Source organism: Ciconia boyciana, chromosome 2 (assembly GCF_034638445.1).
Source record: "Ciconia boyciana chromosome 2, ASM3463844v1, whole genome shotgun sequence".
Taxonomy (NCBI): Eukaryota; Metazoa; Chordata; class Aves; order Ciconiiformes; family Ciconiidae; genus Ciconia; species Ciconia boyciana.
This window is the reverse complement of record NC_132935.1, coordinates 39411496-39426875: the sequence shown is the minus strand read 5'-3', so window position 1 is coordinate 39426875 and position 15380 is coordinate 39411496. Positions and strand designations below refer to the sequence as shown.

The 15380-nt window shown below is 44.7% G+C and overlaps 1 protein-coding gene across 2 annotated transcripts in view; it reads right to left on the bottom strand.

Moving 5' to 3' along the window:
- The window catches only part of CYP7B1 (cytochrome P450 family 7 subfamily B member 1), a 130187-nt gene extending 115509 nt beyond the window's left edge, over window positions 1-14678 (bottom strand). For both annotated transcript variants that reach the window (XM_072852419.1, XM_072852420.1), the window contains exon 1: window positions 14494-14678. In XM_072852419.1, coding sequence (XP_072708520.1) covers window positions 14494-14588 — 95 coding nt within the window. In that variant the 5' untranslated portion in view covers window positions 14589-14678. The remainder of the gene's footprint in view (window positions 1-14493) is intronic.
- Between the last annotated feature and the right edge of the window lie 702 nt (window positions 14679-15380).

Genomic DNA, 15380 nt, shown 5'->3' with positions numbered 1-15380 from the left:
CTCAACCATTGGGTATTTTCACCCTGCAGAGTAAAAATGCAAACCTCTCTCTGCTACAAAATCCAAAGCCATTTCTTGGTAGAAGCAGGACCACAAACCAGAGCTCTGTTCCCTTTTCAAAAGCCCAAAGCATCAGGATTTGCTGTAATTTTGAACAGTTTTTCTTATGCAAAAGTATTTCAGTTGTTACTGATGTGTTATGAATCACAAAAACGCTAAATCTACATGCACAGCTTACAGAAGAGATTATTTCATTTGGCTATATGATAAAGCTGCAGCCACCGCAGAAGCTCTATGGTGTGAGCAAATATCTAAGGTAAAATCCTGGGCTTGCTGATATTAATGGAAAACCTCAACTGTCCAAAGTAAGGTCAAAAAGTCATGTTGAACACTGCAATAATACAAAGTCTGATAAGGGTCTGTTATCACTCATTAACTGCTTTAACAGGAGATTAGGAGAATTAGAAGCCTAAAGGTTGGAAAATGCCAGCTGTAGTAGATACTTTATAGGGAGGAAGATAAGCACTTTAAAAAACAAAAGGGACTTGAGATAAAGAAAGAAAATGCTAGACTGAATGACAGAAAAACTGCCAGAAAAATCAAGGAAGACTTAAATGCACTAATTTTTTACTCTGTCTAAAACTGTTGAAAATCAGTTTGATCAGCCAGTCAAGAAGATTACGCTGGTGTCAGGGCAATGACAGAATTATATAAATGAAGAGAATAGTGACGGCTCTAATCCTTCCCTGGGTGAAGGAAGGAGTCTTGCAGAAGGCAGCTGTTGCAGGAAAGGCAAGAAGCTTTCAAGCTACTCTTGACCAAGTCAGAGATAAGAAAGGACTACAGCATAGCTCAAGGCAAAAGTTTCAAGCTAGACAAAAAAAATCCCAGTATATCTTGATCTAACATAAACTGAGTGAAATTCGTAAACATCAGTAATTACAAATTCAATGGTTCCGTAAACTCCGTTAGGATTCAATGTAAATTTTCTTCAAAAGCCAGAGCACAGGTCTACCTGGGACTCACGGACCCTGTCCACTCCCAGGTACGTTTGACTAACAGCTGCCATCTCATTCTTGGGGCTTGAAATTCATTCAATCACCTTTTCTTAGGAAATTCATAAAACCTAATACTATCCTCATGCTGAAAATGATACGACCCTGGGGAAAGGTGAGGGCGTAGGCTGATGATCAGTATACTGAGCAAGACTTGGGGAAGAAGATGGATACAAACGGATAACTGAGTGAGCTACCATGAGCCTTTGGGAAGGACAAAGTGTTGAAGGCCCTGCCCCTTAGGTCTGCAGAAGCGGCAGGCTCCCGGCACGAGCTGAGCTGTAAGGAAGTGATGACACGAGGATGAAGTGGGATGGGGAGAGATCAGCCGCAACCACAGGACAGGGCAGAAGGCAGGATGACATTTCTCTTCCTGCTGCATGTTGACCATCCTAATTTGCTCTTTCATTCTGCCTACTGCTGACTAGAGATGCACTCCATCACAACCTGCTTTTGGGTTTCACCGCATCAATTGAGAAATAAATCCCACACAAGGAGAACGGAGGGGAAATAAAGGGCAATTAGAGGCGCTGGACGTTAAGGAGTCACTCACATCTGCTGACAGCTATGTTGAGGATCCAGGTGGAATTGCCAGGTGACTTACCAACAAAAGTGCTTCATTTTTTTATTGTCATTTTGTCTACAGAAAATCCCCTTACAGGTTCCAGTGTGATAAAAGCAATTAGCAAAACCCACTCAAATGAAACAAAGAAGGGTCTCATTAGTCTAGCTTGCCCCCTGAGCAGAGAAATGGGAATTCATGAGGACAGTTCCTATATAGCACAGTGAATTTTGTGAACAGTAAAAAAGCAAACTGAGAAATCAGAAAAAAAAGCACTCTAATACCTAGCGGAAAAAAGGGATGATACAAAATATAAAGCCTGCTGAAAGAGCAAAAAGCGATAAATACAGACTTTATCCTTTACTGGCATAAATCTATCATTACCCACCAGCCAAACTCTGCAGTCAGGTTATAATGATTATCAGAAGAATTGCAGTACGGCCCAAGGACCTTATTTATATTACAGAATCCAACTGTGCTGGTTGCTTTCCATATAGAAAGCAGTTTTGCGAAATTCAGCATGCAAAGTCATGTTTATTGAAGCTGCTTTGACCAGCCCAACCTTGGAAAATGAGAGAAATGTCCACATTCTGTACTGATTTGCAGTAAAATCCATACTTCAGCAGAGAATTAACTTATCTAAGCCTTCCACAATCTTGAGAAATTAACTGACTGCCATGGGCAGGAAAGACTTTCTACTACCTTGCTGCCTTTACGGAGATGATTTGATATTTCCCACAAAAAGTAAAAAGAAGCATCTGATACAGCAGGGCTGAATCTGTAGCTGTATCTGATCGATGTGCCTGGGACTAAATAGGATACCAGAGGTACAAATGGCCATGAGTGGTAGCAGCAGGGATTTTGTCTTCCAGAGCCTTGGGTCCTGCTCACTGAGAAAAGCTATGGGGGATGGCGATGTCCTGCATGCGTGGGAATCCGAGGGTAGCCTTCACTTTGGAAGTCACCACCACCATAGCGCACACAGGGACTTCCATCTTCCCACCATCTCCAATGTTGAAGTCCTTCACTGAAAACTGAGACCGGTGTGAAGACTTTAATTCAAGGACTGCTGAGGGACCAAAACTGTATCTCTAGAGGACATTCCTAACACTGCAAATTGCCTACAAAGTTACAACTATAAGCATATTGGGTTGGGTTTTTTTTCACATGGTCTCATAACAGAAACCTTCTCATGTTCCAAATCAGCACATTGTGCTGAAAACAATTACAAGAAAAATCTTCCTGGGCTTTCATTTTGATTAAATGAACTTTATCACTACAGTTTAAGTTGCTTCATCTCTCACATTTCTATTGTATGCAGTCCGTTTGAGTCTCTGGAACTGCTGAAACACAATTTGGAAGCATGAGATCACACACATATTCCTGGCTACTAAACAGTAGTCTCAGAGGTATTATTAATAACAAGATACACTGACATAGTGTGCAAAACAAAACAAACAAGATTTTTAATGTCTAAGCAAAAAAATGAAGCATTGGCTGAATTGTCTCTGTTTTTTATAGCCTTGGTTAAAAAAAACTGGTTGCTCTTCTCCTTTTTCCCAAAACAAGCAAGCAAGCATGCAATGCAGAGACTATGGAGCAGCAGCAGCAGGCAGTACACATGCACTGGTCTACCCAAATATTCTTGGGGTGGGGAGAAAGGGTAGACAGCAAGTTGCTTCAGTCCATAGTAATTTGTCATCGAGGCACAATTAAAGACATGTCAGATGAGCTTGCCAGCACCTTTGAGCAGGTATTTATTTGCAACAGCAGTATTCAATACTTTGAACAAGAGATGGCCTTATTTGTTAGTTTTGGATGCCACCTTAGGCTACCTTTCATCACTTCAATTAAAATTTTTTTCAATATTTAAAAGGACATACACATCCACCAATGAGACTTGAATTCACCCCCCTTTCTTAAAGCGAAGACAGAATGGTAAGAACAACCTACGGGATAAGCACTGGACTACTCAGTGCTTCCAAAGGCAGGATATCTTTCCATGCACCATTTCAAGCACAGCTGTGTTCAACCACAATTTAATGTAGTTAATGCAGGAGACGCTGCAATGGCCTGGTCTATGCAGGAGATAAGACCGGACGGGTCACAACTGTACTTTATTTGACATCTGTTTGGGAGAGCAAAACATGAAGGTATGTCCTACTTTTGCAAATGAGATCACAAAGCCAGGAAGCCTGAACTTTCTTTTGAGCCCAACAGATCTCAGCATTGTCTATTTTAGCTTCTCTTTTAGCTATTTAGCAGAGCCAATAGGAGCGGCATGCACAGTTTTATTTTAAAGTCGTAATACCAACAGGTTTTTAAGGCTCTAAATTTATTATATCTGATGTGGTTCTGTCTGAGTAAGTCCACAGGTCATGAAAAAAATCCCTTCATTTGTAATGTGGTAATACCAAGTAGGATCTAGCAGCGTTTTCACTACATAGGATGCAAGAAACTAAACAGCTTACAGAAAAAAAAATCATTTTGACTCATTCACATATGCAAGATTTCTTTGAAGCTTAATTATCATTTTTGTATCTTAAAGCAGCAATGCCAGAAATTCAGCGGTCTGTTCAACCACAAACCAGACATTGTGCAAGCAGCTGTTTCCCAAGCCACTGAACACTGACATACATGGGGAACCTCTCCAGTCCTGCTGTGAACAATTCTGTTTCGCTCCTTAGCAGCGACAGATAATTTAACCTGGCTTTAAAGGATATTAAGTGCAAGCCGCTAAAGATGCAAACTTCAAATTCCCTTCATTTGGTCCGCAGAAGGAGCCCAGGCTCTGAACCCGGTTTGTTGCACTGGTTCCAGGGCCTGGAAATGAATCTCCATCAGTCACGTATGCTTTGATGGCAACTGTTACTGAAAAGCCCAAACGTCATTTGTGTACTGTCATGCACTGTAAGCTTAATTTCATCATCAGATACACACATCTAAGTCCTACTGCTGTTGAATCAGAATCTTTCAGGCATGTATTTGGGGTTAAAAAGAGCACCACATACAAGCCTGCCCTCCCAGTACTTTCATTTTTCCTCCCGTTTTGCCCAAATATCAATTCTGTGGGTTCATCGTGTTTTACAATTGGCTCTTGGATGACTCCTGAACTGAGAGACATTTTCAGTTCTCATACAGCTACACAGCTGCTCCTTTTTAAACAGGAATCGCGCACGAGCATTGCAGTGCGGGCTCTGGCAATATGCCTCGCCCTCAGCTGTAAGGCTTGGAAATTTGCTATTTAAGCAAAACAGTTATTGTGCTGAAAACTAACCTAGACATCTGAAGATCTTTAAAAAATTTGAAAAAAATCCCATCCAACAGAATAACAGAAATTTTTGAAAGGAATAAGGAAGAAACACATAGTCTACTGGAAACGTTTTACAAATACTGGGACCTACCGAAACAAACATAAATCTTGAAGGGAGGCTTCTTCTGTCTTAATGAAGTATAAGTCTGAGATGAGTAAATATCACAGATCAATTCCTGAACAACTGAAGGAAAAAATTATACCCTGTCATCAATCCACTGTTTGAACTATTTTCAGAGAAGCTGCCCAAACGCGACTCCCAAAGCTTCTCATGCTGAAAAACCAGCTGGAGAGAATTAGTACGGCTATGATCTATCACACACCAGAAGCTCTGAAGAGGAGCTATTGTAACCTAAAAAACCATGCCAGCACTGAAGAGGAAAACATGGAGCAGTACTTCCCAGCTAGGGAAGCGATGACCAAATGCTACTGTAGCATCAGTTGAGTGGACCAGCAATGGAAGTCGCACAAATTCTCTCCGAGGAGATACCAGCAATTGTCCTTCCTTCGGTAAGCATCCCGCTTTTGTTAACCAGATTAAATGAGAGTATCTGAAAATACTTGGATTTTCCTTGGGGCCCTATTAGAAAGTTGGAGACCATCTCTCTGAAGCCTTCAGAGACTACAGCATTACAGCATGACAAAGGAGCAAATCCACCATTCTGCTGGCATGCATACAAAGGGAAAGAAAGAGTACAAAAAGACTGAAATACTGACTTCTCAGGAACTTAATTTTAATCACCAATTCTCCGTTAATTCTGTCTACTGTGCTTTAACAGCAGTAGTTTCTCTTGTTAAGCAATATACAGGTTCCTTTTAGGTTTGTGTTTTGTTTTTATAAAGTAATTACTGCCAGAGCTAATAATTGCAAAACTTCTGCATTCTCACAGTGTTGAAATGAGACCATCATTTTTTCCTAAATACTACATCACTTTAAAAAGTAATGAAAATGTGTCAATTTTCTATGACCATTTTTTCAACATATTCAAAAATTTCACATTTTGTTCAATCTTTTTAGGCAAGGCAAGGGACATGAGAATTTGTAATGACAACTCAGGAAAAATCTGGGCAAGGGCCTTCTGAGAAGCAAGGAATTGGGGTAAGGGAAGAGCAGGCCACTAAGCAGTTTGCTGATTTTTCTGGGGACCCACAAGAAATCAGATAGGCAACCACACTTAGCAGCGCTGCACTCTGTCTTAGCCATCAGTAGCAGATTGACTCATACAAATAAGAACTCCATGGGTGCAGAGTGAGGCTGTCAGCAAGCAACATGAGTAGCTTGTAACAAACATGCACGGGCTCTCTGACAGGTCCCTGGGATGCCGTGGACTAAGGAGATGCTGCTTCAACTTCTCGCTATGGCCATGAGCCTGCAATGTGTAGTGTTGCAATCCGGGTTTTCACTGCAGCGTCAGAAAGGGACAGCTGTGTGACGGAGAGGACACTCCTTTAACATCCCACTTTAGCTTCATTTTGCTCGTCTGTTCTTCTTTCATGTGCCTCCACAGGGCCTGAGCAGGCCACCCTGGCAGGACACCATGCAATACTCTCCTGAATCAACAGGGACGCATCCGCTGCATTCAGCTAGAACCTCCTACCGTCAGTCAGGCCTGCAGTATGAGGGAGAACATTTTTTTAAGAACATTAGAATATTGCTTAGGAAACTACAAGATTAAATCACAAGAAGAACAACCATAGCATTTTTCTGCTGATTTGAATTACGAATAGAAAGTACGAGCAGTTAGGAGGAAACAAGATATGTTCAATACGAGAGCCAAGATTTTTTTTCCTGACATGTGCCAAACAAGGAGAAGAAACAGAAGAATCTGGCACCATTAAAAACAGTTTGTGGAGAAAGGAACTGAATATCTACAGCCAAGCTCCATGTGGTTTGTAAAGAGGAAACTTTTGTTTTATGGGACTCTCAGTCAGCCAAAATTCTCCCAGACGGCGTGCAAATGGATATTAGCCTAAAAACCTACACGCATCTTGTAGAAGGATCAGTAAATGGTGGGGAAAGAAAAGGAACACTACTGAAGTTTTAAATCAGAATTCAAAATCTGCCTCATGATTGAAAAAGTTAGTTTACCAGACAGCTATAATGTCATATATGGTAAGTGTGTTGGAAAGGAAAGGCAGCAAGTTAAAGCACAAAACTAGAAGTCAGGAAAATGAGTTCCAACCCTGGCTCTACTACCAAGTAGCTCTATAAAACTTGGATAAAAGAGAAAAAGACTGCCAACTTAACTGTGAGATTTTCCTTAACTTCATATAGTGTATTAACATTGCACTTATGCTGTTTCTTTTAGCTTCTATATTTCCCCCACTCCCTGGCATTACGATGCACTAAGTTAAATAAGTGACTAGATGGAGTACTGAGAACAGTTATAGTACTATACTAAAACAAGCTCTGACCAACTTCTTAATCAAAATACTTGACTGAAAAAAAACCCAAACAATTTTACATGGGACCGTAATTCTCATAATGGAGCAAAACACTAAAGCGGCTGACATGATGCAACAGCTTAGCTGAGTATGGTGAAAAAACGTGGCATTTCTGGCTTAAAACAGTAACTAGAACTTGTACTGCAGCATCCAGGAGAAAGGAAATGGGCAGACAACAGTTCCTCAGCACATGTTGAGTGGTTATACTATGGAAGATTTTTTTTCATCTTCTCTGGCAACTATCAGAGTGCCCTGTGAAGCATTCGGCTGCGTTATCCGTAAATCAAGAGGAGACCACATTGACCTCCACTTTACAGCAGGGGAACTGAGGCGGAGTCCGCAGGCAAGACTGCAAGCTCGGGAAGCACCCAAGTCCCTGCGTCCCACTGAAGTCACTCCTCACTGGGGGACTTGGAGGCACAGGTAGCTCCCTGGGTTGGGGCTCCAGTCTGTCCTGCGGTCGCCTGACAATGTAGCTCTCTAGTTGTATCACCAACGGTTAACACACATTAGGTGGCAAATTTCGCCATCATGCTTAAAGGAGAAGTAGTTAATACCTCCTGTAAGAGGATACCAGGATTAAGATTTGCCCCTTTGTGTCTTCCTTCACACCAGCCTTTATATGTAACATTTCAGCTAAGATTTGCCAACTAGCATGCTTTCCTCCTCTAAATATAGTAGTAAGTATGAATCTCATTTCTGAAGCAGTCTGTATTTGCTTGGGTTTTCCTCATTCATAACTTTAGGACCATCAACTTGGAGAAGGAGCAGAAGGGTTAACCGTTCAGTACTTCCTGTAAGCTATGTGCCTTTGTGTACAGTGCTGTAGATGGATGCTCCATGCTTCATGTTGCACTGGAATAATAAAAAGAGCTGAAAGCAATTCCCTTTAATTCTCGCACTTTAATTTTATTTCCTCCAAAGAATAATGAGCAGCAGAAAGCAAAACCAAGCACTTCAAGAAAAAAAAAAGAAATAAAAAGATTACAGGCATTTTTCCCCAAAACCCAAAGTGGAAGGATAAACCACTGTAAAAGTAAAAACCGTTGTATTTTAGTGAGAAACCTGAAGCTAGCAGTTGTTATTGGCACTAAAAATATCTCCACACCACACACACACACATTTACCAGGATGGCATCTACTGATGGATTCTGGATGCTAATCAAGACCAGACCATGTACAAACTAAAGCCGAACAACCCCCGACAAAGTAGGTCACGAAAACTGGGAGGGAAGGGAAACTGTTGCTAGGTGGCAGTGTACCTTAAGCAAAGAATATCGTAAATCATAGATTATTGGAAAAGTTTGTTATCTGCTAAAAGTAGTGTCATCTTCAGTGTCATCTTCAAAGCCTTGGTAGGAAGCAGAACCCAAGATGTACACGATACACAGACTACATAGCAGAAGGATGAGAAGCAGCGCTGAAAAAAAATAAGAAAAAGAAAAACCTGTCTTGAGACACGCTACTGTGCAAGACCCACAACATAACGGCTCTCCAGGTCTATTAGTGCCATAAGAGAAGGCAAAAGCCAGTGAACTGAGTCTTGTACATCTTGAGAAGGCTATGGTTTGGCTTACTTTGTTTTATTCGACCTTCACTAAGCTCCTACCAGAAGAAGCAAGCAGAGAAATAAGTTTCCACCACATCTTGGCACAGCAGTGAGCAGTTGACAGAAAACCCAAGTGTGGTGGTGAGAAAGAAAGGTTTTTTAAGGCTACTTAAGAAACAGAACTGTTACTTTTCTGCCTTAAACAGTTTCAGTCTTCAGTCCTAATCTTTTCAGAGTGGAGTAAAAATGGACAATGACATTAAACAAAAGGAGGTCATGAAAACGCATGCACTCCCTAGAACTCCAACCAAAAGGATGGAGAAAAAGGCCTCTGTAGAAAGCCAAGGTAAGAAGGAAGAGGCTAGATTTTTCTGGTATCCTTCACTGTCCTTCCTGATGTTCCCTCCAACAGAAAACTACCTTAACATATTGCCTAAATTAGCAGAAGTGGTAAAAAAGACAGGCTGATGACATCTTGTGAACTACAATTCACTTGGTAAGAGAGCTGTTAGCAAGCTCACAGCTTGTCACAGAGAACGATAAGATGTTCTTGAAGGCAAAGACAAAATCTATATTCTTTTCAACAATATCTATCTGGGTTCAAGAGAGCAATTTTTTGGAAAAGTGTCTTAGATGAATGCGATTGTATATTAGGTATTATATATTAGGTATTGTATATTAGGAGGTATTTTAGAGGATAGAATAAAAGAGAAAAATGAAAGACACTTTGCTCCAACAAGGCTTTAAATCCGTAACTCAGGCCATAGCAAAATCCTTTCCGAGAAATTTATCCAGTAATTTTTCTTATGTTGACTTTAATCTACAATTATACTGTTTAAGTCTTTTTTATACCATGTTCTGACGCATTAGAAACTGGTCAGAAGCAATATATTAGAACGTATGTGCCCTGTGTAACCCAGTATGGGAATTCCTATACTGCTGTACAGTAAAACCCACACAGGTTACATGTGCCATATATTGTAACATTCCTCGCAACCAATCTTGACTGTGAAGCCCACTCATAACAATTAAAATACCAACCTTGCCAACCTATAGAGTTGCAGAGGGAATAATTTTTACAAACCCCTTCATCGGTGTAGCTCACATAGGACGTGCATTAACTTTCCAAGCAGACACAAAAATCTCATGAGTATTTCCAGGTTGGGTCTGTATCTTCTTTATCTGACAAACCTTGGGATGCAAACGTCGGGATGCAAACCTCAGGACTGCAGGATCCAATTTCAATGGCTACATATGGACGCAACAATCTTTGTTCCACTTCTCTCCATTGTCCCCTTCCCCAAAGCCAGTGGTTTTACTTTGTGGTCAGCCTGAGCCTCTTCCCCCTCCTGGTAATTTGCAGCATCTGCCCCACAAGGAGGAAGGCAGAGAACGTCCCAGCCTTGTCCCCAAACTGTTGGTCACAATTTGTGATCATTTTCAGTCATGGACATGCAAGAAACAGTAGCAGCCAAAAATAAGCATCAATTTGAGCAAGAGAAAGTGGAATAGCACCACATCTATAGAAGTCACTAGGAGCCAACCCCTGTTGATCTCCAGGGCCCCTCCCTGACGCAGGCAGCATTACTGCTGGAAGACAAGCAGGAGGTGGCTTCACCTGCCGTCTCACCTCCCGCTCCGTGAGACTGTGCACAGCTCGTGGAAAACCAGTTTGCAAACAAAAAACCCCATAAAGCTGGGGCTGACTAAGTCATTTTATGAAGACAAAAGAGAGTAATCTATACAATCACCAGGCTAGGAAGTGATCAGGTTTTGCCATAGCAGAAATAGATTCGTGCGGCGGCACAAAGGAAGCTCTCTCTGGAGAAAATACATTCCCCAGCAAACAGCCTACATAGGCTTTTCTTCATTAACCAGTAAGAGGGAGATCTTTCTGCAGCATGCAGAAGGCAATGAGCCTCATTTGACATTGAAGTTTAAGTCAAAATAAAATTTTCTGTGATTAAGGAAACTTTTGTTCTACTTCTGTTTCTTCACCATCTGTGATACGAAACCTGGCAAAGACTCCAATTAGTTTCCTTTGTGTTATTACTGCCACCAGCGCTCAAATGATAAACATTTACACAAAAGGAAATTCCTCTTCCTTTCCTTGCCATCTCCAAAGAGTAGATGTAAATACTTTAGTAAGAAAACCTTTACTGAACTCACCGTGAAACCTGGTAACACCAGATTACACCAACTGCACTGCAGAAAAAGGCAACGGCAGATTAAGTCAATACAACACCTCTTCTGACAAAATCTTTCCTCCAGTAATGAGCACTCAGCCTGAGAGGAAACGAAGCAGAAGCACCTCACACCATGCAAGGCGAAATCCTGCAACATTTGCTTAAGGAACAGCAGGGACAGATTTGGGGAGTTTTCTTCTCTGGGACATACAAACCCTTGTTACGCTCTGGGACATGTAACTCTCAGAGCCACGTAGGTGGTTGTGCTTTGCCTCAGCCAAGCAGGACAGGGGCATTACCCAGCAAAAGAAACCTGAAGAGCAAATTAGCACTTAGTGGCATATGCATTTTAAACACTTTTAAGTGCATAAACACGTGCATTTGACTACTGTGGCTATCGCAGATGGAACCCACACATAGTCTCGGTGAAGATGTGAAATTTGATTATTCTGGTAAAGTTTATCTTGGTACCTTAAACACAACAATCCCCTTATACAGAGTTTGCACACTGGTACAAGCATACCAACATTAGGGCAACGTATTAATTTCTATAAAAAGACATGCATAGGTGAAGTAGCAACATTTTTTCTAGCGTAGGCAAGCTCTACAAAACGAGAATTATTCACGTTTCTGTCCAAATGGGTATGATCCATGACCAGGAGTACAAACTTGACTTTGGCAATAACTTGCCAACAGCCCCTATGTCAAGAGGTTCCCAAATGGTTTTTGGGGATTCCTGAGGGGGGTGACCCTGCCTGCTGCTGGGTTTGATCCAAATAGAAGAAAGGGAAAGAAGAAATCTGACTTATGGAGGACACATGGGGATGGATAAACAGATAAGGGTCAGATAAGCAAGGGGAGATCACAAATTTGCACCAAATCTGAGGACCATGAACTAAGCCTTATCCCCATTTTTTAATCTACTGCACCCTTGGCATAGTTTTTCTTCCTGCAGATCAGAAATGGCTGCTGAAGGCAGCCAGGCTGCTGCCAGGCATCTCTCAAGACCATGCACAATTTATTTTCTTCCTTTATGCTAAAAAAAAAAAAAATTGCTCATTTTACTGGAGCAGGATAGCACTTCTACACCAGCAACTTACGCTGAGGCTGAGGACTGTACTGCACAGAGGTTGATTGGGTTTTCCACTTTTTATTTCCAGTTGCTTGCATGCTGGTGCTTTGTACACGTCTTTGAGAAGGAGGACAGGATTTAAAGAAGCAGTTTATTAATCAAACAGCAGTTTGTTTTTTTGGGCAAGACAGTATGCCTTCTTGCTGAGGCCACCTGTATAATATCATTCTGTTGCGCCACAAATGTCCGTATAGAGTCTAAAGAGCTGACTTTAAAAGCTCTACAGCCATGAGGGTTATGAAAATAATTCAAAATGAGTTATTTGATTCTTTTTGCCTACCACGAACATCTGGCTGAAACTTTACAGCAAGAGCTTTGCCTGTTTCCATTTTCAAAAATTCAGCCCATTACCATTCTACTAGAACTTCTACTAATCACAGGCACAATTTTATAATATGGCTGAGCCAGTACAACAGCTTCTAGCCCTAAAATGACACACAATCCCATTTGGCCTGACCATGTCCTCACTGCTCCCCTTTTGTTTTCTGTGCTGACCTCCTTTAGGGAGCAAAAGTTGCAGGAAACTAAACCTATCAAAAAAAGTAAATAGTTTTTTGCTGGTTTAACTCCCAGAACCAGCTCACAGGGGGACAGATAAGCAACAGGGAGGAGGAAGAGGAGGAGTGACCAGTCAAGCAGCAGCTATCCACTCGGTAAGCTGAGCTGAAACATGAAGCCACATCCTAAGCTACTCTGTCAAGCAGTTTGTCCTATGGGATGACCCCACTCGAACATTGGGGTGGATGTCTTCCACTTAAGGGATGGATTGGGCTCTCTAACTCAAAACACATTAATAATTCCATTTGTTCCAAAACAGACATCATGGAAATAATCCATCTCTGTTTACAGTCAGTGACCAGATGCCTTCTGGGACCAAAACAAGAATTTTCACTGTTTTTCCTCCATTATTTGATTCATTCTATACATGGTTTCAAAGTTAGGGTTATTGGTCTAAAAAGTGCCAGACTGACTTTCTGACTCTTTTCTAGAGGATAGTACTGCAATTTCTTTTTTGCATTTGCATGTCTACACCTCCCAAAAATAACTTTTAATGCTTAGGAAAAGTAACTGTTTACTATTTAGAATTAAATTTAATATTTGCTATGCATCTCATTATGCAATTTTAAAAAATAAGCAAACAATACAGTGACTACTGATCCCTCCCCTTCTTCACTCCTCCACCAAGGCTGTACACACATTTATCCATCAGATGCAGAACAGACACTGAAGAGCGTCAAGTACTGGCAACACAAGTGAAAAATACCCAGGAAAAGGTTAGCATATAAACAGGTATTGTTGAGAAACAGAAAGAATAGTTCCAGACAGTTCTTCTTCCCCCCGCAAAAACTGCAACTTCTACTTAAAGTGTCCCAAAATAAGTGTGTACCTTCTGCAAAGCCTTAGATCGTACAGCTGAAAGAAACTAAAGGCAACACTAACAAAAGTCACCAAAATGTCCGTGACCCGAGCTCTAGGGGCTTTGCCAATAGCACTGTCAGCTACTCATCACACAGAAAGCGGCAGCGGAGGGCCGATGTTGCAACCCAGCAGCAGCAGCGTTTGCCCACCTCGCCTCAGCAGATAAGGTCAGTGCACCTTGGACTCCACGGGAAGGCCGTCAAGCGCCGCACCGGGACTCTCGCTACGTGCGGCGCACAGTAACAGGTTTTTAGCAAACCCGAGGGTCACTTACACGCACATGCCAAACTGCCAGGGGCCAGCCTATGTGCTTCGTGCACCCCTTGTTTTGGAGCACGGACTTCCACGCACCCACGAAAGGCGAGACCAGCCTCCCCGGCCGCGCCGAGCACCCACGTGCGAGCGGCGGCCCCCACCCGCCGGCCACGAGAGGAGCCGCCGCCGCCCGCCGCCGCCGCCGCCCCCGCCCCGGCTCTCCCTCGCCTCCGGCCGCGGCGCCGCAGCGGAGCGGAGCGAGCGGCGCCGGAGCCCCGCCGAGCAGCGGCCGCCCGCGGCCCCGCGGCCCCCGCGCCCGCCCCAGCCCCAGCCGCAGCCGCAGCGGGGGGCCGGGCCGCCACCCCCCGGGGCCCCACCGCCCCCGGCCCGGCGGGGCGGCGGGGGCGGCGGCGGGCGCTGATAGGGCTTCCCGGCGCGAGAGGGGCGGGCGGAGGGAAGCGCGGCCCAATGCGCGGCTCGGCGGCGCGGCTCCCGCCTCGCAGCCCCGCTCCCCCGGCGCGGCCGTGAAGGAATGCGGCGGCCGCCCCCCGCCCCGCCGCCCCCGCCGCCCCGGTACCTTTTCCTCCTGCAGAGCACGCACACGGCCCAGAGGAGCAGGGCGGCGGCGGCCGCCCCGCCGTAGGTGCCGAGCTGCAGCGCGTCGGGGCCCATGCCGGCAGAGCCCGCCTCGGTGCCCGCTGGTGCCTCGCCGCTGCCGGGGAGGAAAGTTTCGCCCGTCCTCCCGCTCTCCGCAGGAGAGGCGCCCGGCCGGCCGGCCCTCCCCGCCCACCCCGAGCCCAGGGGGCTGGGTTTGGCTGCTCGGAGCCGGACTTGGCGAGCGGGCCCGGTGCGACCCGGCGGGCTCCTCCCCAGGGAGCGCTCGGCGCGGGGAGGGTCGCGCCCGCGGCCTCTGGGCGGCGGAGGGGAAGCCCTGGCCTTCGGCTTGCGGGGAAAGGCTCCGATGCGGCGGAAAGGTCCCAGGACGGAGCCCTGGGAGGGGGGTCCCGGGGTCATCCCACCGCGCCGGAAAGCGGCCCCCGCCCTCCGCTCCCCTTCAGCCCTCCCCGCACCGCGGGAGGGGCTCGGTGCCCCCGCAGACCCGGGCTCGGGTGGCAGAGCGGCGATGGCGTGTCCCCAGTGCAAACGGGGACTCGCTTGGGCTTGGGCAGGGAGCGGCTCTGGCAGCCCTTTGACCTCCACTTGGTTTTGGTACAAACACCCGATGTGTGTCCCCTGCTTAAAAAGCAAGACAACGGCCCCCCAGCTTCATAAAACTTAACCTGAGGTAGGATAAATGAGATACGAATAGTGAAGCTTGGCTCTTGATGTGCCAGGTGAGAAGAAGCTGGGTCCAGTCCACCCAGTCGTCCCACCGTGCCAGCCCCTCCGGGGCTGTGTTACAGGGAAGGACAAGAGAGGAGGAGGTGAGAAACCAAAAACTGAGGCGATGGAGAGATGCCCAGC